The 24736-nt window shown below is 32.8% G+C and overlaps 1 protein-coding gene across 1 annotated transcript in view; it reads left to right on the forward strand.

Annotated features, from left to right (window-relative positions):
* Positions 1–10861: 10861 nt before the first annotated feature.
* Positions 10862–24736, forward strand: part of LOC106687880 (inactive tyrosine-protein kinase transmembrane receptor ROR1) — a 60117-nt gene continuing 46242 nt past the window's right edge. Inside the window, exons 1-2 of the mRNA XM_014432039.2 lie at positions 10862–10926; positions 11013–11144. Coding sequence (XP_014287525.2) covers positions 10862–10926; positions 11013–11144 — 197 coding nt within the window. The remainder of the gene's footprint in view (positions 10927–11012; positions 11145–24736) is intronic.

A 24736-nucleotide genomic window follows, 5' to 3' on the forward strand; every position in this document is an offset into this window, starting at 1 on the left:
CCGGAGGGTATCTAGGGGTTGAATTAAATATAGCGCATCCCTTTTCAGTCAGTTCCCATCAGGAACCGATAGAGATACATAATACAAATAAATATAAATACATAATATAAATATATAATATAAATACAGATACATATATTACATTAATATATGAGTAAATTTCAGTATAATACCTGTACGGGGAACCCCTAATCGGGCTTAGAAACCCCGAGCCCCGTACACGGCACAATAATGTTCTATCCAATGTAAATATTTCTGTTTAATAATGTATTATTAAAACCAATAATGTTCCATCCAATATAACAAAAACACATTAGATTTATAATGACCATAATCAATATGATGTTGTCTCTCATTATCGTAGACAATATCCAATCTAAATTCTTAAATTCCATCCGAACCTTACACATCATGATATTTATTGTATTATGATGTGTATTGATCCATCCATGATATGTATTGACATTGTATTGTTAAGGTTTTTCATCATATGTTGTGATACCTGGCCCAGGTGGGACATTTTTCAAGGAACTTTTCATAGCGGCCCTGTGACATACATACACACATCTGTTTTTATTTGCCTCAGGGAACCCGTATCAGAGCTTGTAACACATTAGTGTATCACAGTTTTTGCCGAAGGATCAGAAGCCAATTAAGCAGCTACAAACCGTTCCTAGACTTGTCAAACTTCTCCACCTCCTCTCGGGACTGGGGGGAACGAACACCTATGGAGCGTTCTGTCACCTATGGCCATTGAGGAATTAGATTCAAAAAAAGGTAACGCTTCGAAGAGTAAAGGGGCAGGACAACTAGACCAGGAAAAAAAGGCATTGAAGACAGAAGCAGTAGAGGTACAGAAGAAAGAAGACCGAAGGGACAGCAAGATTCATTTTAACGACATTTTATAAATATAAAGGCATTTAATTGGTAAACTTGTAAACACGCAAAAAGCCTTTGGAAAAGAATCTAATTATAATAATAGTTTTGCAGGACTTAAGGTTAATTAATTTATTTATTTATTTTTTTATAATTGCCTTCAGCGATTATTCTGGCATCCCGAGACAGATACATAGCATTATTATTATAACCAATAATGTTCCATCCAATGTAACCAATAACACATTAATCTTGATTATGAACACAATCAAGATGATCTTGTCTCACATTATCGTAGACAATATCCAATCTAAATTCTGAAATTCTGTCCGAACCTTACACATCATCCTGACCGTCAAGAACAACCCCTATCTACCCTATTACCCCTATAAATCTTCTCGATTTCTGAAACAGCAAGCTCCAAAACCTTTTTTTAAATATTTAAACTGGCTATTACTACCTTCCTTCAACCTCCATTGGCTTTGAATATATGAGACACTGTTTTAAAAAAAGCCCCTGGAGCCTATTTTATCTCTTCACGCTTGAAAGCTTAATTTGCTGCTTAAAATTGTTTAAAAGTTGTTTATTTTACTGAACTATAAGTTTTTTTAAACTTATTTTCAATTATTTAATTTATTTATACACAAGATATATAAATAAGGGGAGCGGGAGAGCTCAGTGGTAAGTCACTATACTACTAACTCTGAAGACTCAGGTTCAAATCCGGTTGTTACAGACAATTATTTATTCTGTTATCGTAGCCGTGAGTCAACCCTGTGGTTTCGTGAGCCCTCCAAGATCCACCCAGTAACATTGGCCATCCAAGATCCCATAACGTTGGTATAAATCTGGTGGTCGAGCGTTATTCTGACCAAATCACCTCCGGCAATAACTGTTGTTCTAGTAACACTACTTCCTTCCTTTTTACTGCCCTTAATAGGGACTGGATATAATTGTTGAAATTAAAAATATTTTATCTGTAATTAAAAATTCCAACAATTCTATTAGTTCTGCTGGTAGACAGCTAGCATGAATATGTATATTTAGTTAGATTAGTAAATAATTACTGTGTGAAGGTTTTGAAATAAAACAATTCATTATCTCTATTTCTCTTAAAGCTTATAGATTTAACTCAAACCACATCGTTCAACTTAGTTTTATCTTATTGAATTCTGTTCAAATTTTCAATATCCATCTCAAAGCAGTATTTGTTATTCTATTTCTACTGTATTAGATGATTACCAAATTATATGGTTACTGCTCCTTTTCCTCTTAAATGTGTAATTTAAACATTTAATTAAAATAACTAGAAATATTTTTTTGTAAATTTTTTATTACATTTAGAATAATATTCAGTTGCAGTTCTGCCTGTCTGTTGTCCTTAGTACATAGATATATTAATTAAATTTAAATTAAATCTGTACCGCTACAACCCATGGAGGGTCAGGGCTACAGTATTTTGTAAGGGAGTGCTGTTACTACGGTTGTGCAAGGAGGTGATTTCAGAATCATGCTCGACCGCCAGATTTTTACCCAATTTAGGAGGCTGGGTGGTCCTAGGGAGGGCTCCAGAACCCACAGAAGTTGACTCACGGCTACAGTGTAACAGAAAACAATTTTCTACCCACCCGGATTCGAACTCGGGTCCTTGGAGTTAGTAACCACGGGACATACCTCGCGGCTACCCGCACCTCTAGTACATAGGTGTATGCTGTATTAAATTGAAAAAAGTATGGTTCCAATCACTGCGATTATTTAAGGTTAAAGTTTTTACTAAAAGTAATGTGCAGCGTCAATTATATTTTATACTTGAGTAATGATACTACCTGTTTGAAAGTTGGTTTTGTGAACTTCTGAAAACTTTATCTCCTGAATTTTCTCCCCATATTTCTTTAGGGAAATGCTCTTACATTTTATTTTTAATCCAGAAAAAATATCCCTATGGGAAAAGGCTGGTTTTAGCTCCCTCTAAGATAATGAAAATAACCCATTAAAATAATTATCTTGGTCTTTTTCTTTTCTCTTTTTTGCTTTTGTCCTTTTTCTTTTTTTTAATCAAAATATACAGGGAAGATAAAGTTTGTTTAGTCAACAAAAGAAAGAAGAAAGAAGGGAACAAGTTTGTTGACACAACAATTAACGGACTCATTGACCTGTTAAAGCTAAAAGACTTTTTTTTTCGTAAGCAGCTTACAAAAGAAGTGCTACTCTTAGGGACAGCTGTTGAAAAGGTTTCAAAGTAAGTGATCTTGGGAAATAATGGTTTTATACCCATCCATGTTAGATTCAAATCATTACCCTTAAATATTTCCATTTTTAAGTTTTGCTAACATAATTAATAATTTATTGTTTAAATAAATCAAATGGTATCCATGATAAGTCTCAACACTCTTTATTATATCAACCGTCCCACGTTTTGGCCAATTTGACTACAATAATAAGTTGATCAGATAGTTATAGTGTTAAGTGATCTAAAATTAAAAGTCTTATAAATTCCTATTAATTTATTGTTTCATAGAGTGATTTAACTGATATTAATGACTTTAATATCACTAAAGTGACTAAACATTTTTTAGTAATTGGATGTGAAGTGTAAATCTGAGGATGCCCGAATTGGCCGAAACGTTGGACAGTTGATGATATAATAGGATATATAATATAATAGTATTCATGATATTGTGTTAAATTTAAAATAAATTATTTTAAACAATTCATTATAACATGTTAAATGTTATAATTATAGGATTGTGAGCAACCCTATTTAAAGTCATGTTAAATTTTAAATGCATGAGAGCTCCTAGTGGATTTTCCGAGCAACTTTTTTAGTAACTTTTCCTTCCAAAACTTTTTGTTATTGTTTACTTCTAAGTTTTGATTACCGTAATTTATTACTAAATTCCTAAAGTAAGTGAAAAGTAGAAATGTCAAGATTTGGCTACTGATTGTCTTGTTTAAAAAAGTCCAAAACAATACAATACTAAGACAATCAAAACACAAACTACGAGCAAGTAACCTTATACTCTACATTGTCGTGTTAGGTTACTTGCTCAGCTGGTCTGTAGCGTGACGTCACTCTCTATTTAGCAGACCTATTGACAGACTCTCAACCGTGTTATATGTTATAAGAAAGAAATATTTCTCCATTTAACATAACTTTTTCCATTTAACATGTTAAGCTAAAGATCATGAATAACGAGTGTTGTGACTTAACATGGATACCAATTGATTTATTTAAACAATAAATACCAGTCTTAAGAAATTGAAAATATTATGAATAATTATAATCAATTATAACAGTGACTATTATGACAAGTTCTTGAGGATCAGTCTATAAGTAAATAACAATTTTGAGTTTACAATTCGCGGCATTATCGTCGCCGTCATGCCTTATACCAAAAAAAACTGTTTTTTTGAGAATAAATATTTCTTTTAAATAATTAATAAACCACAAAACGTACATACTGCATTACTTAACAATAGTTTTGTGCATATTTTATAATGTTATTGTGTAAATTGTTGTGATATCGTGTTGAGTAATGTTTATTAATCTTAATTTGTATTATGTACAGATTAGTGTTTATTAATTAGTTAAGGTAAGAATGAAGGTGTTTAAGATATTTTTTGCTCAAGTATTTTATTTTATTTTTTTCTCGTTTTTCTTCCAATATATTTTCTTGTTATTTAATTTATATCTCTTTAAATATGGCATGAATCTCTATTAACATGTTTGAAATATACGACAGAATGTAAAATTACATAATAATGGGAACTAAAGAAAATAAATAAATAATTAATTAAGAAATTTTTTTTTCAAAAACCTCTTTTTTACTCGAAATGTCACCTCAATATAGTTTTTTTTTTAATATTCGATTGATCTATATGATAAACATTAGTTTTATAAAGGTAAATTTATGAAACAAAAAATTAAACTTCAAATAGAAGAAAAAAATGATAGGGAGTAAATTGATTTCATGACGCGAGATGAAACGGAAGTCGTCTAATAATTGCGGGCAAATTTTTATTTTTATTTAGAGAGAGGGGCTTAAAAATCCCGGTAGTATCAGTCTCCAATTGTGTAATTTCCTTTTATCTTTTATTACCAAAGTTTTGTCAAAATTCCTATAAAAATGTTTTGTAAAATCTCCTAAACAATTTTCCACTTGAATTGACCTAGGAAATGGCTGTCCTAATTATTATTACTATGGAACTAAAATTTTCTGCTTTCAGCTATAAGGAGGAACACATATCATTATTAATAAAATTTGTAATGCATTATTTCATTTCCAAAATTTTTACTTCTGTATTTAGTTGATCAGATAGTTATAGTGTTAAGTGACAAGTCTCTATACTGCCACAATTTTTTACAATTGTTCTGTTAAAAGGTTACTTTGAACTTAATTCCCTTTCTCATCAGTAAATCAAAACAAAAATAATAATAACAATAATTACATGTATATGTGTACTATTCATCACAGTGTTGTGTTGAATAATAATTTCACCTATGGCATATTCATCTCCCGAATAGAGCATATAACATTTCCATATGTCTCATATTAACGGATTCCAATTTAGATGGGACATGTCGTTCGGACAGACGCCCAAAATAAACATCCATCAGTTGAGCACTGACCATTTGCAATAAGGGCCATGTCATCCAGAATGGTTATACAGCAGGCACTGGAAATCACCCCTGAGGGAGCGATAGTTTCGGAGACATATCAAGGGACAAACGAGGTGATAACTAATTATGTGATAATAAATTGATGCAGATCAGTTTTCAAAAGATGTCAGATAGAAGTATATATAATTATGAGATCAAAAAGTTCATTTTGACGTTTAACTAATAAATTGTTTATAATAATTAGTCCGTCATCAGAAAGAGTAATTTAGTAATTAAGGTTTTTATTGCATTTTTTGTATTTATTTCATCTGCCACTAACGTATATATTGTGTGTGTGTAAAGAAAGTGAATTTCTTTAATCTTGAATATCATGATAGCCGCGCCGCCTCTCTTAGTGCGGAGAACTGCAGATAGAGCGTGTGGAAGATGAATATGGAGTGTTGTTAAGAATCGCATACTTGTTATATTATAATTATAAAGAAATGGTGGGGATGATTCCTTTTCTTTGCCTACAGCGTTACCTTATATAGTTCATGAAAATGATCCTTCATCAGTTGAAGTGGTACAGTTTTTCATGTTTGTTTTAGGGTTATATGTTTTAACAGAAAATAAAAATTAAGGATCTTAAAACTAAAAATAAAAATCCCTATGAGGGAGTCCTAATTGGATTTTTTTTTTGGGGGGGGGGATCACAATACTGGTACTGGTATTTGGTGGGGGGAACAAGTCCGGCAAGTACCTAGAAGTCTTTTTTGCCAACCCCTGACGGCCACCTAGGTTGCCGCCACATACTAACCAAGGTGGGAGTCTCAAAATTCATTCTTCGGGACCGCCGAAAAATGAATGTTAACTGCTCCAGGTGGAAATCGAACCCACAATGTTCCGAACTGAGCGCACTGGGACGTGACAACAGTAGTGTCGCTGCGGTCATATGGTCACATGGGAGGAAACAAAGCGAATAGTACAAGAGCCGGGAAGAATAAAAGGCAGTTATCTCACCCTAATTTTTGATTACTTTAATGAAAGCTATGTATAATTAATAGTCAAAATTGATGAGTCTGCCAAATATAGGTAGGGGGAATAAAAAATGGCAGTTGTTTCAAAACCTTAAAAAACACTAATTTTTCATTCGGAGCTTAAAATCTTAAAAACTACCAACAACACTAGAAAACTTAAGAGCACAGCGAAATTTTATAAGCGATTATCATAAAAACTACTACCCCTACGAAGATAAGTGCCATAAACTACTTTTATGAAACGATCGTTAAAGTAGCTATATTTCGAGTGCTGGCAGACATCTGTATGGCTATCATTCCTGAGATATATTTTTCATAAATCAAAAATGATCCTCCTCTTGGCCTCTTGTACTATTAGTACAAGAACCGGGGAGATAAAAAGGCAGTTATTAAAGTTAGTTTAATGTACTATAAATAAGTTTATGACATTTACCTTTGTAGGAATAGTAGTTTTCATGATATTTGCTAAAATTAATTGATTTATAGTTCTTGGGACAATAAGTTTGATTTATGAAAAACTTTATTTCAGAAACCATTGGAAGTACAGATGTCTGCCAGAGCTCAAATTAAAACTAGTTAAATATACTACAAAATAGTTTATTATGTTTATCTTTGTAGGAGTAGTAGTTTTTATAATATTTGACAAAATAAACTCACATAATGTTAATTTATAGTTGCTCGTATCAAATGTTGGATTTTGAAAAATATATCTGTAGATCCATAAGACGCATATATGTCTGCCAGCACTCAAAATAAAGAAAATTTAACTTACTATAAAGTAGGTTATGACACTTATCTTCGTAGGGGTAGTAGTTTTTCGTAATGTTGATATGTTGCGACAATTCACTATCAGAGTGTATACATTAGGCAGTTAAACGTGTCAGTTAATGTAACTGTTAGTCTACTTGCATTACTTGTACTATAAACGATCACGCCAGACTCAGTCAGACAGTAAAACTGTCTTGACAGTTAATGCTGTCATTATTATAATTATCAAAAAGTTATACAATGCTAGTGGCTAACACTCTACTAGTGATAGATCACTGTCAAGGCGTATTTATGTAACTGTTAAAGTAACAGCGATTGCACCTAATCTTATACGATATTACTGTAACTATTAAACAGTTGTACCGTTTTTTAATGTGCGGAACAGGTATTTTTTTGTTGGAAGAATCGACAAGACAATTTATGAGTCAAGTATCCATAACAGTGCAATTGACATATCCAGTTATATATCACTGTATTTTCTAAATAAATAATTATTTGAGTCCCATAAAATTTTATTCTCACAATACTGAATTTTTTTTTCACATTTACCGAAACCACCTACAACCTAGTAGAAATGGGCAAAAATTAGCTGTAGTTGAAACTAATAGCTAATATAGTCATTTAGCGCACTTGCTCAGCCTCCACTGGCTCATTACCAGTGATGCGGCGAGAGGGATCCGTTGGGATCTTTTGAGCTCTGCTCTACCCCTCACACGTGGGGATAGAGTGGGCTTAGGGATCCTCAGGTCGATTGTGTAAATATTGTATATAAGAGTGTGAATGTGACTACAAATGATATTATTTATCAATTTTTTCATGCACATAGTTAGATTATGTTCATTTTCTTTATCCTTTTGTTTGTACATATCTTAAGAGAGATTTTTATTTATTTTTATCTTTTTTTTTCATTTATTTTATTTTTTTATTCTTATTTTATTTTATATTAGTATGAATGTGATCATTCATCACTATTACCTATTTCCCACAACTATGGCAGATTGTAATATCTATCAATAAATTAAAAAAATGTATATTACCGTAAATGCGATATTTATTTACCAATGGTTCATTCATGAATAAGGGTTGTAACCATGGCAATTTTAACTATTATTTTTAACTATAGCTAATTTTTGTCCACTATGCAACCTAGTGAAGATAACGTATAAATAGTAAGCGACTAATAAGGGTCAATATGAATGTTTATGTTTTAATTACATTAATAAATTAGTTTTAACACATATTAATTGGTTTATTATAACCTTCCATCTGATCACCGAAGTTAATCAACGTCAAGCGTGGTTAGTACTTGGATGATTGAGCAACTGGAAAACCACGTTGGTATCTTTTTTGGGAGGAATGGAACGACTCAGTGAGTAAGGTGCTACTAACTCCAAGGATTCTGGTTCGAATCCGGTTATGACAGATAAATATTGTTAATATACTAGATCATTAGTAACACTATTATGACAATCATTAATTATCATTATTTAAGGAATAGTCTCTTCACATATTATAATGATTTAGGATTACTGAAGAAGTAATCCCCACGATAAAGCTTCAGTTGATTGTTAAAGTTTGCAGACACCTTAGAGAAACTCTTTGCAACTTTTAATGACTGCTTCACTCGGGAAAGAAACACAACCTTAAGAATCTCAGAGGACAACCTGAATCAAAATTAGAAAAAAAAAACATTAAATCATTGCCCAATCATCAATTTTCAGTCACGTGGCCATTAACCATTAAAAGGTTATCTCAGTGTAATTATTGTGCAACTAATGCATGTAATTAAATTACTAATGTAATGATTCCTGCCCAACTCTGATTGATAATACTATATTATTTATTAATATAAGATCGTACGTAACATTACCTCACTTAAAGTTGATATGTTAAATTCATGTAAATTGTTTGTATATTATTTCGAATACTGGTGGAGCTCTATGACTAACCCTCGGTGAATTTTTAATTATAATTCTAGTTTGGAGCATTCATAACGGGTCTTCATTGTTTTCGAGATTAGGCTGGTAATTAATAAATTTCTGTTTTATACGATAAGGTTCCTCTAGCTCAAACACCGGGTTAATTACTTTATTAATAATTAAACCAGAAATTTTATTATACGGTTTAAATTAAAGTTTTAATGAATACGACCAGTGATAACAGGTAATAATATTACTCGAGATTAATTATTTTAAGGAAATTATGAATATTTATAATGAAAAATTTATTCTGGTCAATTAATTCAAATCTCGTAATTATGTTTTCATTATAGCATTTTAGCGAGTTAGATTTTATTTAATTTAGTCTGAGACAGCATTATCACTTTTTAATCTTATATAGGGTGTCGAGGAAGTTTTCTAGTTAAATTATTTTAAAAACCAAAGATGTCCAGAGAAAAATTTTTTTTATTAAACATGTGCGTATTAACAAAAATCAGTTAATAAAAATAATATGAGATGTAAAAAAGAACAAGATTTTTTTAATAACTAAGAAAGGCGCGGTTGCTGGACATAAGGGCGGGCACTACATTGTAAAATTTTATTATCCATGAAACCCTTTGTCCATGTAATGTTCTGACAGAGAGGACGCAGGTACCTAGTACAGGATTTCATCACTAATAAAATTCCAGGAATCGCTATGTCCTAACACGAGCTCATCTTCCAAATTGAAGAAAAAATATCCTTACTCCTTTCAGGCAGCCATTTAAACTACATTATCTTGATTGCATGAAGATAGTTGACTATAGGAAGTATTTTGTAGGAAGGTAGTCCGGGTTGTCAAGTAAGGTACAAAATAGTAGATACAACTATTTTCATACCTTTAGTGACCACCACCTGCGGTATCTTCCTACAAAATATTATTTTTAGTTAATTATTTTTCATAACTTGCACATTATTAATAAATAAATTATTTTCTTTGAATATTTTTTTTGGTAATATGTTTAACTTTTAAATGGCCCATACTATTTTTAGACATGTTATAACAATGCCAATTAATAAAATATCAGAGAAAATTAAAAACTAAATAAAATTATAAATGTAAATAAATTTCAATTTTTAAAAAAATTGATTTTTTATTTTTCTCAGAATTCCGAATCCAGAACAATCAATGTATATATTTTATCCTCGGTATTCGCGTTTTAATATAAATCATAGCTCTTAATTTTTGAGTTATTTTATTATAAATACGTTATTGGAAGAACAAATAAATAATTATATTTATTATTTTAGTAATTTTTATTATAAATAAATTTTTGAAAGAAGAAAATAAATAATTCATTGCATTTAGTACTTGAATCAGTTTTATTATATATAATTTTTTGAAAGAAAAAATTAATAAATCATTTTTGATACATTTTTGTTTTATTGTAAATCAGACAGGCCAACGAAACCATAATAAAATGTCATTTTAATAGTCAAGAATAATGTCAAGGTTAATAAATGAATAAACTTTAAATCTTTTAATCTATACGTCAAAAATGCATTCATGTTTTCATTTACACCGATGTAAAAAAAATCCTCTATAAGAGCAGTTGGATAGTGAACAGAGAACTTGCTACTCAACCTGAGATGCTGTGATTATGGTAATTTGTATTAGAGCGCGCTGTAATGAGAGACAAGAGCTGCTAGGGGCTGCTAATGATCAGTGAGGATACTAATTGTCAGTGGAATAGTTCCAGCGGCTCCAGTCCCTCTATTCCTGTTTGGAAACTCTGCATCTTTGCATTATAGGTCTTGTCCAGATTCTAAGTTTGTTTTTATTTTTGTTTCAGCGTGGACAGAAGATGTGGCTGCAGAAGATCAGACCAGTGTTGTGCTCAACCATTATGAATTATATGATTATGATGAAGAAGCGGCCAACTGGTGAGTTTTGTATAATACTATATCCTACATAAATACAATTTAGTAGTTTAAATCCCAGCTCCGGCTCTCATGAGCAATGGATTTCGCTCCTGTGCAATGGATTTGCCCGGACTAGCGAGATGTCAAAAGAAAGGAATTTACACATTTAGAAGCGATGAATCCCAATTGCGATTCTTAAATTCTGGTTGTTTTCTTTGAAAGGGTTTTTAAAACCTTGGTCATTACACCCGTTGGTAGTTGGTTTGGGTAAGGTAGAGTTGTTCCAGAAAGTCTTTTGGCATGATGTGCGGGTTCGCAGCAGTGGACCTTACTCGCATGAGGTTTGAAAAATTATTTAATTAAGCAATTATAATGTTTTTAATTATATATAGTAGATGATGAAAAGTAGATAAGTGGATATTCTAATTATTTTTTTTAATAAATTAAGATAAGTAGATAATTATAATAATTAAAAGCTGATTATTAAGTTAGACTTACGGATGAATTTAATTACTCTTTCTGTAATAGATTCGTCGTTTCTCAACGCCGTTGGAACATTTGTTGGTATCCCTTATTGGTTCAGAGTTATTTTGTAATGATTGCATTCTTCAAAAATGTGTTAGACAATCAGATCACCATGACATTTTAACATTTTGGAGGGGTCTCTCCTGTTATGAGGTAGACTTATGTCATTCGGGTACGTCCAGTTTTGTGTCAGATAATCGCTACTTCTTCGCGGCGTTTACTTCTATTTAATGTAATCGAGGGATTCACATCTTTCTTTATAGATTTTGATTTACTAGGTGGACTTTCATCCCACATTGCCTGCCATCTTTTATTTATACATTCATTTAAAAGGGCGAGCAAGTTCCTGTGCAGTTAAGATAGCTGTGGCTCTATCTGAGAGGCCTAGTGCTTCTCTTGCAACTTTGTCGGCCATCTCATTTCCTGTAATACCAACATGTCCATGGGCCCAGACGAAGTAGACTGATTTACCTATTTGTTTTAAGATTTTTAAGTATTCATAAGTTAATACTATGCTAAACAAGAGGGTGAACTGAATACATTATGTTCAGTTCTTGAGGAGCGCTAATGGAGTCCGATATTATTGCAATATTTGTCGTGCAAAAGTAAAGGGCGGATGCTATGGCATTCAGTTCTGCAGCAAAAATTTTAGAAAGATGATGCAGGTTTCTCTTATGGGTTGTGTTTTGTATCAAAATTGCAGTATGTTCTAGCAAAGTTTGAAGTAGTTGTCGAAACATTTCTTTAGTGCTATTAATGGTAAAGTAAGTGATGTGGACTGTATTATTAAGTAATGAAATAAATTAACTCTTTGCACTCGGCACCGTTACCTAACAGCAACTCAACGCCATTTTTTCACGAAAACGTTCACCGTGATAATTTATTGTACAACTTTACCAAGAAATTTGGTTGATATGTATTTGTGGACATTGAAGAAAACTTAAAAGTTATACTGTCTATTACTTCATTTGTAAAATATAAAGTAAAATAAACCATGGGTTCTTTTATATTACTTAGTATATGTGGTCCGGTTATTTTCTGATGTATGTCAAACTCAATTTTTGGTAGAGAACCGATATATTCAATATCGTCTTCCCATTCTTCACTTGATACGTCTTCTACGGAGATGTTTTCTTTAACAATACTTATATCGCTATCACTATAAGATCTCTTTGTTTTCTTGTGGGTTGGATAAAGTCGTCATCATTATCATTATTATGATCTTCTGCTTTAATTTTCATTTTATTTAATATCAATCTGAAACTCTGCTTGGATCACGAGGCTCACTGATGTTTGGTCATTTTGCTATTTTCATTAAAAAAAAAGTATAAAATGAAAGAAAGGATAAAGAAATGGTTTGGCAATTACTAATGGTAAATTACGAAATCACAACACTGTCTTATTACTGCAAAGATCTTTTTGACTCGATATTCGACACTTCAATACGATTTGAGTTCTTGTAAATTTCTTTTCACAGTTTTCGGATTTTCTTATTATCTTGTCGTTTCGCTATATCATTGAACCATACTTGTGTACCTTTGTTCATCTAATTCTACATGCTGCTCAACAGATTAGAGAAGTGTATAGTCCGTCGTGATTACACTTCACACATACTCTTTCGACGTTAACCAGTTGATTTGTAATTATTATTTTATGGGTTTTTTTTGTGCCATTTTATTCTGCAGAAAATATGTGTTTCTTAAAAAAATATAGTGTGGAATAAGTTCATTTTCCGTAATCCCTAATAAAATTCCATGTCCCCTCAGAGGAGACAACCGAGTGCAAAGGGTAAAACATCATAAGTAACTATCAAGCCTCTAATTATTAATAATGCAATAAACAACCAGTGAATACAAAGGGTATTTCAAACAGATTACAATCTTATATAGTAGTGATCAGTAGAAATCTGCCAATGTGAAGTTTATGTTGAAAATTAATACAATTTTGAATTGGAAGATGAACTTGTGGGTATAACGGACATGACTGAAATACTAATGATAATGTGATGGCTGAAATGAGTATTTGAAATCTCACCTTTCCTCTGCTTGGTGCTAGTATGGATTACTTAACTCGTATTGAAATTTATTTTAATACGAAGAAATTCCCTATCCCACACTACCACTCTTGAAGAATAGTGCCAAAACTGAAGGATTAAAATAAATTCCACCAAATAACATTTACCCTTCACCGTAAACCCATGACCTCTTGCCCCACAGTATCCTTTAATAATACAACACTTCTTCCTGTCGAACAGATCCGTTACTTAGGACCACATCCTGGCAAACGATTGACGTAGAATTCAGCAATATAAACTTCTATTCTTAACGTTTTTACAATTTGCGGCATATTCTTTTATCCTGTTTGTTTCCAGTTTTTTCAGTGTTTCCTCTATATATATCCTTTCACGATTTTCGCAGTTAAGACTGTATATTACATTTTGCTTTTTCAATTAACATATATTATCTTTCATGTTTGATAATTTGAGAATACACATATATCATAATGTACATACATTTTTCATATATGTTAAATTAAATTTTAGAATTGTAGGAATAATATTATTATAAGATGGAGAAACACTCCGAAATGTTGTACAAATAAATATAGAATATTGATTATATTCTACAGGAAGTCTCTTTTCACCTCAGTATCTGAATATATGAAGAATAAAAACTTTCTTGGAAATAAAATAAAAAATAATCTTAAATTGAGATACTCATGCACAAAGACCTTAATGTTCCATTTTAACCGATATAGCCCGAACCAGATATCAATCCTTCCATTACGAACTCCCTAAACACTCAAACCCATTAGTTTCTAATCTTGCTTCCTCTTTTATTTCGGACAATCCTCCAAGGCGTCTGAAAAGAAGATGACCTCGAGACCTTATATTGTAAAAAAATTTTAGAGTGCTACCATTGGATAGTTTCTCTACATACTTGTTCCATACCATTATGATTTCCTCTAATTTACTTGATGTATTTAAGCACAGTTTTAAATATCAATAAATAAATTTAAAAAAAAAAAATGAGATACTCCTCTGAACACAATTTTTTATTTTATAATTAAGTTCCTGCTCCATAGTATCCTTTGATAATACCCCACTCATTCCTGTCTAACAGATCCATTACTTACGACTAAATCTGAACAAACGACTGACATGGAATCCTCATAAAAGAATGAAATAACAGGAAACTGCTTGTCGATTCCGACTATTACAACATACATTAGACAAACGGTCTAAAAATCCATTACAAAATATTGATCTACATGACTGTCATAAGGCCTATCAGTACATACGTGATTGAGCTATGGGGCTCTACTAAACCATGGAATACCTCTTATATCCAATCATTACAGTCCAATGTCCTTCGTAAAATCCTTAATGCTCCATACTTTGTCACAAATAAAATCATCCATAAAGACCTTAATTTTCCATATGTCACTGATCGAAGGATGAACCGGATATCAATCCTTCCATTATATACTCCATAACCATCCTAACCCTCTATTTTCTAACCTTACTTCCTCTTCCACTCCTGACAATCCTCCGAGACACCTGAAAAGAAGATGGCCTCGAGACCTTCTAAGGTATAAATGTTATTATATTGCTACCAATGGGTAGTTTTTCTACGAACCTATATCATACCATTATAATCTTACTTCTAATTTATTAAATGTATCAAAATCCTTCGTAAAATCGTTAATGCTTCTTACTTTGAAACAAATCAAGTCATCCATTAGGACCTCATTGTCCTATATGTTGCCGATTTGGCCAGAACCAGATGCCAATCCTTTTATGATAAACTTCCCAACCACCTCAACCCATTTCTTTCTAACCTGGCTTATCTTTCATTACCTCATAATCTCCCTAAGCGCCTGAAAAGAAGATGGCCCTGAGATCTTCTCTAGAAACGTAAATGGAGTTCTATCAACGGGTAGATTCTCCACATGTTTTTATCATGTCATTTTATATCTAAGAGCCAATTTACTAGTTGTATATAATTGTAAATAACAATAAATAAATTATTTTAAAAAATAATAATAATTAAATTAACGTAATTTGAAATAATGAAATTTTAAAATGGCCAAATTATTAGGGTATGTTTAATATTGCTTTTTGAAGAAAAAAAAATCTTAGCCCTTAGATACCCAAATAACTAATTATAGTGTTGAATATCTCATAATTTCAGACTTTCATGATTATGAAAATTTGTTTATGACTCAGGCCCTCATTAAGATAGATAAAAGGCATTCAGTAAGACAAGAGACGGAGGAGAAGTTCGCGTGAGAGGAGAATATTATGTTGAAAAGCTTTTAGCCCAGGTTGGTTGAGCCGTACTCAGCATCCTCTGGTAGTTTGCCTTCTGACTAACAGCTAACCATTAGGCTTTCTTACTCATAACCATTATCTGTAAATATCTTACGTTAAACTTAGTTTTGTGAATATCAAATGTCATCAAGAAAAACAATTATTATATGAGGCATGTAGGTTCAAAACCAGCTCCGTCCTTATTTTTATGAAATGCCTTTTTTATATTTTCCGCATGTTCTCGATGCACTACACCAGAGGCAGCTCCTTCTCCGTGAAAATTGCGCTCAAAGTGATCCGTTCGTTGCAAAACCAGTTCAATCCATGCTCGGTTTCACTGGTGCGCTGTGATGGATAGTGTCCAAATAAAATCTCCAAAATGAAATGTATCTAATCATGTTGATGAGTGTGGTTTCTTACACTCTAATAGATATAAATGAATTCACTGTACTTCTCAGTGGAAACCGTACACTGGTTTCTCCCATCAAACACTATTTGAGAAGAACTTATCTTACAGGCGTTATTTCACCAATGTGAAAAAGTGAGTTTTTACTAGTTGTTAAAGCCACCTCAAATCGACCATGTCGATAAAACTAAATACTATTTACAATGTAACTATATTATGGCGTTAACACTGGTTGTTGATATTTTTTTTAACTATTCAACAAAAAATATATCAGCGAAGTCAGTACCAATGAAATTTAGTACACCAATTGTAGTTTTTCAAAAATGGGATTGTTTCTTGAATTTTTTTTTCTAAATTTCTACGGACATTCCCAATTTCATACTGCAAAAATTGTTTATGCACATCTTCAGATAGTCCAGAAAAAATTAATTTTATTGACCTTTGTGATGAGACTAATTTCTCAAAAATGTGTACATATCGGAGCAATTTATGTGTAAGTTTCAGTGTTGTATTGGGACGTATCAAATCTTTGTTGGAGTTATAACCAAAATAAGGTAAAACAATAATCAAATTAACCAATATGGTTCAGAATAACATTTTATTTATAGGAAAAATAGTTTCAATGATGGAAAAAATAATATTAATATTTTTACTTGTCAAAATATTATTTTAAAAAAAATAAGGCTAAATGGAATGCATTAAATCATTAAGCACCCTGAATTCTAAATTCATGAAAGTTTTTGCTCAAAAATTGCAATTTTCAATCACTGTGTGATGCAGGGCAGGTTTTATTGTTTTATGCTAGTTTGTTTTAGAGTTCGTTTTCATATTTTCAGTTATTACTACAATCAAGTATACACATTTGAAGATGATAATAAAGTTCGGAGTGATGTATACTATCTCTACGATGTAGGTACATTTCACGAGTTTACAAAGAAAAATAGAAGAACTTAACACGTCATTTGATACCAGTAGGAGTACTTCTTGGGGCCTCAGATTACGGCAAAGACCATATATAAAGGAGTGGTCGTAGGTATCCTGAGGTATGTCTCCCTCGCCTGGAACTGGAATCTCTCGCAACGGCAGAAGAGAAAATTGACGACGATCCAACGGACGGCTTTGATTAGAGTCACCAAGGCATACCGGAGTGTCTCTCATGAGGTGATGCAAGTTTTAGCTGGAGGCGTACCTCTCGACCTTCTCCTGCAGGAAGAAATGATGATGATTAAATTCAAGAGAGATGGCTCGGCAGGTCTGCCGGCTAATCTTCAGGTGAGGGTTGGCGAGAGCACAAGTAAATGGAAAGCCATTCTCCGGGAGGACACCGCCGAAGAATGGAACTGGCGTTGGATGACAAGACCAAAAGGTGCTACCTTTAAGGGAATTTAAGGAAATATTTCCCCACCGTTCTATCACCGATGGAAGCAAAGTGGGTCCTCCCAAACTACTGGCTCTCTCAATTTCTCACTGAGCATGGAGGATTTCGAGCCAAGCTCCATGGCCACGGGATGGATATCGATTCCCTATGCCCTAGTTGGGGTGTTCTGGAGACTGCATCGCCTTTGATGCATTACGGGCCATATTGCGAGGGAAACCGGACTCTACGCCCTCACAGAGAATGACTTCCCTCAGCTTGTAAGCGAAGAAAACTACTCGTATTACAAAGAATTTTTATACGGGTGGAAAATAATTATTGGACCAAGCCACTTCAATATCCATCTAATAAGAAGACCAGCCCCTGCAATGCCTGCGGACGGAAGACGCGCAGAAGACTGAAAACCGATGAAACTTATAAGAAAAATGAAAGTGAAAAATAATATTTTCTTTTATTATTATTCTTTTTTTAATTTACTGATTGATATTTACAAGTGTATTAAAAGAATATGTTTGTCAAACGATGACGTAATACACACATGTGGAGAATCTACCCATTGCTAGATCTCCAATAACGTTTCTTCTTTTCAGACGCCTAGGAGGATTATCAGTTAATAAAGAAGAAGCCAGGTTAGAAACAATTGGGTTTGGGTGGTTGGGAAGTTTATCATGCAAGGATTGGTATCTGATTCTGGCAAAATCGGGATATATAAAATATTGTGGTCTTGATGGATGATTTAAGTTGTGACAGAGTAATGAGGATTTAGAATTTTAAGAATGATTTCGATTTGTAAGGATTAAATAAGAGGGAAAGTCGATGGTTTAGTGGAGACCTATAGCTCAACTCCGTAAGTTTATTTCTTATACAATTTTATTTCTTCTTTTCTTTCATTTGTATATAATTTCCTTTTTGATTTTTTTTTCACATAAGTATAACCCTACCTTAATTTACCTTTTTTTATCATATCATATCCTACTTTGCCAAAATATTTTTAGTTGTTTTTGTATCTTTTAGCCCTGGTGAAGCTCTACAAACTGTGGCGAAATGTCGAAAAATAAATAGGTGTTAACAATTTTAGTTTCTTTTACCGCACCCCTGACCATCTTCTTCATAATTTGAAATAGTAAGGTCAATTATTTATAAATATATAACATATTTTAAATGAATGGCTGTTTTTCGAGATGTTATTAAAAAAAGTATATTATTTTTATTATTAAATAAAAATATTTTAGATTCTAGTGTTAATTTTTTTAAGCCACTCTGAACCTGGACTTGTACATATTCTATCGCATTCATATTCACTTCCTCTTCAATCACTAATAAACCTGATATGTGTCTGAAAAAAAAGATGGCCTAAAAACGTTTTAGTCAAGAAATGCCATTGAATCTCTACCAAGGAATAGTCTTTGTAATTCATATTGTTCACATCACATTTGCTAGTTGTATTTTATAGTTAATACAGTTGTAAAAAAATAAATAAATAAAAAATAGATAATTTTCGTAAGATTTTTTTTTATTGTTAGCAGTAAGTAAATAATTTCTAAACAAGTTGGATTATGTTTTACCCATTTCATATGTGGTAAATTTAGATTCTTTCTAATGGTAAAGTTATTAATCATAAAATCGAACCTGGATCAGGCGATGAAAATATTCTTCCTATCAATAGTAGGCATGGAAGACGGTAGGCAGCGCTCACCCCGACAGGGTTAAAGTTATCCCGACCCTCCCCTATTTACTTTGTTTTTTTCCAGTTCATTTCTAATATTAGCAGCCCACATGGCCCATTAACATGTCAACTTGACAAGGCCACAACGATGGCCCTTTTAGGCCCGTCAATTAGTTGAGCCCTACCGCGCCTATATCATCATTACGAGTAGTCTACATTATAACAATACAATGATAACTATTTGTTAGACAATTTTAATATTTCGTTAGCTAAAATTCCTCATAATAGTAATCCCTCCCTCCCCCCAACAAAAAGTAGATCTGATAATGACGTCATAATGAAAAGTATACGCCATCGACTGGTGAGATATCGTGTTTATCAGTGAGACCGATATTTGTAAAAATATTATATTCAGGATCAAATGGATGAAATGAGGGTATATGGGAAGCATATTCTAAAAGAGATTCCGGTTACAGATAAATATCGTCCTTGCTCTAGAACCCGTAAATCTCTGATTCTCCTCTTCCCGTTTTAAGTAAATGTTACAAAAGTCATATAGGACGATCTAACATATGTTATGATTGATTTTTTTTTTTTGGTTTTCATTGATAGTTTTTAGCATGAATATCTATTCCGGTCCTGCACTGTTTCCTTCTTCTGTAGTGGCCTACATTTTAAGGAGTATTTGACTTGTTTTTTTTTGTTGTAGTGGGCGTTCTTCAACAATTTCAACTTCTTGTTATGATTGATTGCCATACTCTACGCAACCCATAGGTCACATACGGCATCGAAGTACGTACATACATACGGCCAAACACCCTTTTTTTATGATTGTATCCTTCACACCCAGCTATACATATAGCATACCTCCTATATGTACGTACCAAATACTCACTAAAATCTTTACATGAGGGTATGAAAAAAAAAAAGAAGAAAATTGTTTTTGTTATGATCTCCTCTTGAGATTGTGACATGTCGTTACATCGACCAACATACTCGCTATAAGTGTTTGTTTCCAAGGTGGAATAACTAAGGGCGGGAGTGGCAGGCAATGTCACAATCTTTAGTAATATGGGATCTTAATCTCACGCCGTTTTACAATTTTAGCCACTTTTTTGGGAGGGGGTAGGTAGAGTTTGATGATACCACTTCTAGACCATGGTAGCTTGACTTATCTTACCTTTTAATCAGTCACTTAAAGCGGAATATGTTGGTCGATATACGGCATGTCACAGGAGATTATAATTGAAATAAATTAGAAGATTTCTGGAATAAGTGCCCTCTACCTAAAGTGTATAGGATAGCAGGATGCGAAAACAGACCATCCTAGATCCTATGTCACAATCTCACAAGAGAACATAAAACAAAAAATATTCTTAGAAAGCAATCCTTCCTGGCAAACCCGTCCCACTAAAACCCCATTTTTTCGTACCCTCCATTAAACATAGTAAGATTAGTACTTCATACTGTATTATTTAAACTTTACTGTATCTTCTCCCTCTGATGGCCTTGTGTTAGATGTTGACACGGTCCTATATTACTTTTGAAATATTTGCTTGGAAAGTGGGGACTATAAGATAGCTAAATAAGCAATATTTAAAAACCGCCTAAAATAGAAAAACTGTGTGAAACCCTCCTCTCTCGCCCTCCGTGGTAGCCTTAATTGTCTCAAATTTAATATAGTAAATTTTGCAAAGTAGGTTGGTCGATGCACGACAATCGAGACATCGAGAGGAGATCATGACAAAAAAAGGCAATCCTTCCAGGCCGGACCCGCCCCACTAAAACCCCCATAGAGCGAGGTCCTATATCACTTTAACTATATTACTTAAAGTACAGGAAGTGGAGACTTGAGATATGTAGATCCAGCAATATTTTAAAAATTGAAAAACGGCTTTTAGTCGACTGATTGAGACAATGGTCGGACAGAATACCCAATGATGCATAATAATGTCGCAAAAATATGCCATCAAGGTTTATGCTAAACCCAGGACTACTAGCCAATGGTAAGGTCTCTTACTGTCGATAGTCTCCAGAAGACCTTATGGAAAATTGTGACTTAAAAGTAATATGTGAATGAACAAATAATCGCGGACCACAGAATGTAAACTTTGCATAACAGCCTGAACATAATAATTATTAACAAAATAAAATCGATGGCCAGAATTATTGATATAGCAATCCCAAGTGATAACAATCTTCTGACTACAAGACAAAAAATTAAAAAGTACCAGCAACTTCTTTTTGAATTATAATCCTTATATAGCCTAGAAAAAGTAATTTCGATTCCGATCTTCCACAGGTTTAAGTTTGAAAAGTACAAAAAAAAGAATGAAGGGCTCAGAAGAGCTCGGACTTGATCTTGGAAACTTAAAACTGGCACAAAATGCAGTCTGCTTGACACCTGCAGGATTGTATAGAAATATTTAAATAAATACTTGACTGCACTCCCTTGATGCATATTCCTCAAATTATGTTCCCTGGAACAACGAAGAAGAAGAAGAATTCTTAAAATTGGAAAGAAATAATAATATATTAGTATTGGAGTAAGATATTTATTTAATTTCAGATCGGCCTGATGGGCCTTACATGGATAATGTAAGAGGTACTTTTTTTTTAACAATTGATTATGGGAAGGAGGGAAGTCTCATAGAAAAGACACCCCTAACTATATCCAATGTTATAAGTCAAACAAAAAATTAAGATAAAATAAATAGATTAAAATAATAATTCTTAATAAAAGATAAAAGTAAAGTTAGTAACAAAAACAATGACATTCACGGATTTAACAAAATAAATAATTGAATGCTAATGGTAAAAAAAAGAAAGTGAATTTAAGAAAAAGATGAGGGAAAAAATAAATTAATATAAAATAGAATTTTAGAGTGATTATAACAGAAATAATAAATATAGAATTTACAATAGGATATCCTGCTTCAGTCTTCAGGTTTCCCAAGTTGCCCTATGCGGGTCATTTCTCTTTTAACTGTTGGTCACTGGGAGTGGAACATCATGAACCTTTTTCTGATGTAACCCTCTATTGTAAATCCCGAAGTAATTGGCTGTTTCTTACAAACCAAGGAGCATCAACTGCAATTTTTACGACTTTATTTTGAAAATATTGTATTTTTTTCCTTTTCGTACACGATGCCGCTACCTAGACTTCACAGCCATAAAGCAGCATTTTGATTTTCAATTTAGGATAGGATATAGCATTGCTAACCTTGCGTAGCTTTGAGTAACTTTGATGTTGATATGGTGGGTCCCAGTAAGGTGGCAATCGAGATGATTTATTGGAATAAGATAGTTGACCATATGAAGTAGCAAGATAGTCCGGGTGGCGGTCAGTAAAAGTATCAAAATAACAATACACAGTTTTTTATACTAGATGAAGCCCTGCAAAGTGGGGCGAAACGTAGGTTAACAATAAGTAGTTTTTCTACTATTTCGATACCTTTATTGATCGTCACTCGGACTATCTGCTTACAAAATAATATAAATAAGGTAATAATATTAGTTTTATTAATATAAATGCAATATATAATGCAGTAATAAAATAATAATACTAAAATATATTGTAATAATATATATTTTAATAGAGTTCATCTAGGAAAAAGGTTGTAAACTTAGAGCCAGAGATATTTTCCTAATATCTATGGTTAGCTCGCCCAAATATTTAAGATAATTTCGTGTATTTTTTTTCTTTTTAGGTTCACAATTATAGTTGAAAAGTATTGCGATGTTGCAAAATTTTGATTTTGGGTTCCACTTCTGATTCCAAATAAACAAATCTCGGAAAATGGTCTGTCTGTAAACAGTCCAGCTCAAAAATAAAAACTTGTTGGAAACTGGAATTAAATATTTAAGTCAGGCATATGATGTGGCAGAAACTTATTGAACAAAATCGATCGACAGGAAGTACATTTAATAAGAGCAAGTGGAGCAGTCCATGAAAAAATATATTACTTATATCGAAGTACATTATATCTAAATCTATGAGCCGCCACTCCCTCTCCACAAAATTCTAGATGGCAGCACCGTATCATTCTATTGAATCAGCTTCAACAGCGATCTATTTCACTCGATATCGTGGTTGACGATCTGTTCCTTTGAAAAACGTTTTGGAAAACAGTTTAGAGTTGTCGAATACTACGTCTTATCATTGAAGTTAAGAGCTACTCGTATTTCTTGATATCATTTATCATTTCGTCTCTCCCCTCCGGGATCTCGATTGTAGCACCATTCTGAAATATCTCCTGTGGTTATTTGATCGTGAAATAACTTATTCGCTCTGTTTCTCTCTCCATCCCTTGTGAATTTCCTCATGAATGAAATCGAGATTTCTTGATCGTTTAAATTATTCTAAATATGGTTCATATATCAAATGTCATTTTCTTGGCACTTAATTAGCAATTGGCAGTAGATGAAATTATAAATATATTTTAATTATGGCCTGTGAGTAAATTTAATTTCATATACACATAAATATTTATTTATTCAATATCTTATTCGAGACTGGTAGTACACTGTTAAAATGAATTTATTAATAATTTTTGTACTCTACTATCATTAACTAACTTATATTTTAAGTATTATCGACTTTAGGATATAAGTTTTTTTTTCCTACGCCACAGAAAGTAGACTATTACGCCATTTTCCCTCTCGCAGCCCAATACAATTTTACTTTTTCCATTGGTCCGCATCCTGCTGAATATCTTCTAGACCAATACACGTCAAAAGATGGTCTCCATCCATGTCTCCCATGTTGCACAGAGGATATTTCGGTGAATCTTCAATGCCAATCCCAGGGAGGTGTTTTTCGAACATATCATGTCCTGTTACTAGCGGAAAACAAGCCACTCCCTCAGCTCTGCTAAGATTGCCGAGGATTCGTTTATCCTTATGCAGTAGGCTCTCCCTCTTTTTTCTTCTGCTTGAACTTTGTGTTCTTTCCTTACAATAAGAACTTATAATTGATTTCACTGTACAACCACTGTTAAAAAGTGGTAGAACTGGCTGGTTCTCTGCACAACCTAGCCAACTTGTCAGCTTGTTCATTACCACATATACCAACATGGACTGGTATCCACTGCAGAGCTATAATCCTTTCTCATTTCTTCATAATAGTAGCTATGTTTCTGCAATTTTTTTCCGTGGGTGATTCTGCGATACCTGTTCTTGATAATTTTTGTATTACGGCTTGGCAGTCGCTGAAGATTACAATGTTCCAAAGATACAATTTCCATCATAATTGTTACATCCAGCTCCAATGGGAAATGACAGTTGAATGTTGCTTGAGTATACACCTGCTGCCTTGTTAATACCGGAC

The sequence above is a fragment of the Halyomorpha halys genome, unplaced genomic scaffold (genome assembly GCF_000696795.3).
Source record: "Halyomorpha halys isolate HHAL.00 unplaced genomic scaffold, Hhal_1.1 Scaffold1021.1, whole genome shotgun sequence".
Taxonomy (NCBI): Eukaryota; Metazoa; Arthropoda; class Insecta; order Hemiptera; family Pentatomidae; genus Halyomorpha; species Halyomorpha halys.